The 3,058-nt window shown below is 38.3% G+C and overlaps 1 protein-coding gene across 5 annotated transcripts in view; it reads left to right on the forward strand.

The window, feature by feature from the left end:
- Positions 1-3,058, forward strand: part of LOC101862385 — a 70,832-nt gene that overhangs the window by 24,693 nt on the left and 43,081 nt on the right. The window contains exon 1 of one of the 5 annotated variants that reach the window (XM_005089574.3): positions 1,058-1,834. The exons of the other annotated variants lie outside the window; for them this stretch is intronic. Within the exon in view, the coding sequence (XP_005089631.1) occupies positions 1,807-1,834 (28 nt within the window). The 5' untranslated portion in view covers positions 1,058-1,806. Of the gene's footprint in view, positions 1-1,057; positions 1,835-3,058 lie in introns of those variants that run through there. 5 annotated transcript variants of the gene reach the window in all.

The raw sequence follows: 3,058 nt of genomic DNA on the forward strand, positions 1-3,058 counted from the left end.
CTCCCTCTCTCTCTCTCTCTCTCTCTCTCTCCTTCGGATCTCTTTTAGCAGATGACATTTGTCTGATATAATTATTATTATTGCAGATAGCAGTAGGCTTATATTTTTTTCTGTTGCTCACAGCATAACTTGGAAACGTAAAATGTCAGGATGTGTTAGGGGTGAGAGGCTGCAAGATTAATGACGTGGGTCTCCATAGTGTTGACTTAAATTTGAGTTTGACCTCCGTTTCAAAGACAAAAAGACGACTGAATTATTTTTTGTCATTTCAAACAGATTGGAACAGGGAGTCTAGAACAAATGTTGAAGAGGGTTTTTTAATTATTATTTTTTCCTTGGCTACTCTTCTTCTTTTTTTTTTTTTTGAGACGCATGGTCTTTGTTCTAACATTACGTTGATACTCAACACAGGTAGGCAAGATCACTGATTACCCGTGTCTCAGCGCGATCGAACCTTTCGTTGCCCCGGAAACCCCGCCAACTTGAATGGAAACAATAGCACAAATAGAAACACAGATAACTGTCACAATTTGAATTTGAGCACCACAGCCAAGTAGTAGTTTCTTGTTCTACTGAGCTTGGAGCAATCCGACGTGGAGCTCACAAAACTGAAAATGAAAACTCAACGCTGTCTTTAAAAGGCGTAATTTCTCTGCCATGGTTCTGTATAGAAAGATAACCTTTGCTGCCAATTAATGACATGATGATTGTACACATATTTTTCTTCAGAAATGTCAGTGCATTTTAGTTAAGAATTGCCGGTTGTTTAGAATGTTGTGTAAATTTAATCATCCTATGTGTATTGTAAATGAAAATGCTCAAAAGAAAACAAGTTAAATAAATAGATAAGTTAATTAATTAATTAATTAATTAATTAATTAATTAATTAATTAACTTTAAAAAACAAATCAATACTAAACAAAAAACCCAACTTTTTTGTCCTTCCTTGTTCCCTTTTTTCCCCAATGCCTCGAAATTGTTCTAACAGCCTGGCAAAATTACAGTAAATATAGATACATTTGTACTTGATTGTGTTTTTTACTCTTCATTTACTTTGGTTGTGAGTGAAAAACGTGTAGATCTATTGCAAACATACACAGTACAATGTGTGCTGACCAAAAAAAAATCATAATGTTATATCATATTATTGTCCTTTAACGCCAACTGTTCTATGTCACACGGAGCGTGATTTTGTTGTTTTCGATAAGAGCCAACCGCTTATGGGAGGACCTCATTTGCTTTCGCTCTAATTTTTCTGTTTATTGCACTTGGCCAGGAGTTATCGTGGTGACGTTTTTCTCTTGACTATACCCCTCCCCCCAAAAAGACTCCTTAAAAAAAAAAAAACCCATGAAAAATCCGTAGGCATGACTAGTTAGTTGTTAAAATCCATAATTCTTTGTGTGGGAAGTGATAGCTTGATCGATACGGCTGCTCTGAACAGCTGGTGTTCTACATCCGAAGTTAACTTACTATACGTCGGCCTCGTCAAATCAATGCGCGTCACTTCTGCACGAGACAACGAGAAGCAGTTTTAACCCTCTATTTTGTCGTTCCAATTGTATCCTCGAGTGATATGTATTCGCTTCGTTGCAGTCAGAGGTGCGCTTGTCATTGTGGTATTGTCACGAAATGTCGCACAGACGCGGGTTTGGCGCGCTGTGAGGTCAGCAGCAAAATCCGATTCGCTGAAATCTGGACATGATAATACTATTGTCACTGTGGGAAGACACTTGTGCTCATCAGACGGGTCCTTGAAAGGTTTTTTCACATGCTGTTGTTGTTGCTACTGTGCCTGTCCTGCTCATGATGATGTCTATTTACTGCGCGATGGGTAAGTTGGTGGAGCTCAGTAAACGTGATTTGTTTTTGTTTTTAAATAGTTTATTGTAAATGTTAAAGAAAGAAGAGACGCGACTGTAAGAGCATGCTGAATATAATATTAAGCAGCTGGTCAAACTTTGCGAATAGACTTTAGTTTAAGTTTTTGTAAGAGTTTTACGGATCTTGCAACATAATTTATCTGGTCATATTATGTGTTCCGAAGATTAGTTGTGTTTCGCTTGAGAGTGACCTACAAAGAAAGGGAGGAGAGATAATGACGACAGACACTTTGAAAGGAAAGAAGGAGGGAACCACACTGGGGCGTCAGCCAACCACCGGCAGGGTACAGACTTTGACGTGTATACCTTTTATTTAAAACCCAAAGCATTATTCCATTGTATAGTATAATAGTATACATAGATGAACTATAGTTACTTTAAGGAATTGAATGTATTTTCCCCATTTCGTACTTTATCTCAGTTTACAACTCAAGCAAGTAAAATAATTATATGTGGTTTTCATTCTCAAAAACACGCGGATGGTTGGCGGGTTCTCTGGTGTAGTTTGCTCCTTCTTTCCTTGCAAATATGTATCGTTCTTATCTCCCCTCTCTTTTTTCCGTGTATGCTATTCTCCAGTAACACGTCTAATATTCGGCATTGATATGATCTGTTTGTATTGCATATGTACTTTAAAACAGCTCTTACTAAAACTTAAAATAAACGCTGAAAGGTGCAGATGCATATTTAAAATACCAGAATTAATATTATTTTGCTTCACCCGGTAAAAACTATTTTCTGCCGAAATAATAAAGCCCCCGCAACCACCAGCGGTCCACCACCACCCCTGTGGTCGTGTGTGCCATACTGTGTTCCTACAAGGGAACAGTTCCCTTTGTGCCAGCCTCAAACCTGGTACATATACATTTCGCACGCCTGACTCCGTTTTCCAAGATGACCTGACCTATTTCAGTTTCATAGAAATGTCAACATGGAAAGTGGTCTGTATAAGTGTCTATAGTGTAGTCGCCAGACTGCTATTGTTAGAAGAATGCTGCCTTTTCCAGTATTCTTTGAAAATCAGGAATTGTGCGAAAGAAATGGCAACTTCATTTTGATTTTCATTCTCAGTGTACTCGTGTTTCTGGTCCTGTATCTCAAACTCCGTGTGTATGTATGTATGTGTGTGTGTGTGTGTGTGTGTGTGTGTGTGTGTGTGTGTGTGTTTGTGTGTG

The sequence above is a fragment of the Aplysia californica genome, unplaced genomic scaffold (assembly GCF_000002075.1).
Source record: "Aplysia californica isolate F4 #8 unplaced genomic scaffold, AplCal3.0 scaffold00007, whole genome shotgun sequence".
Classification (NCBI taxonomy): domain Eukaryota; kingdom Metazoa; phylum Mollusca; class Gastropoda; order Aplysiida; family Aplysiidae; genus Aplysia; species Aplysia californica.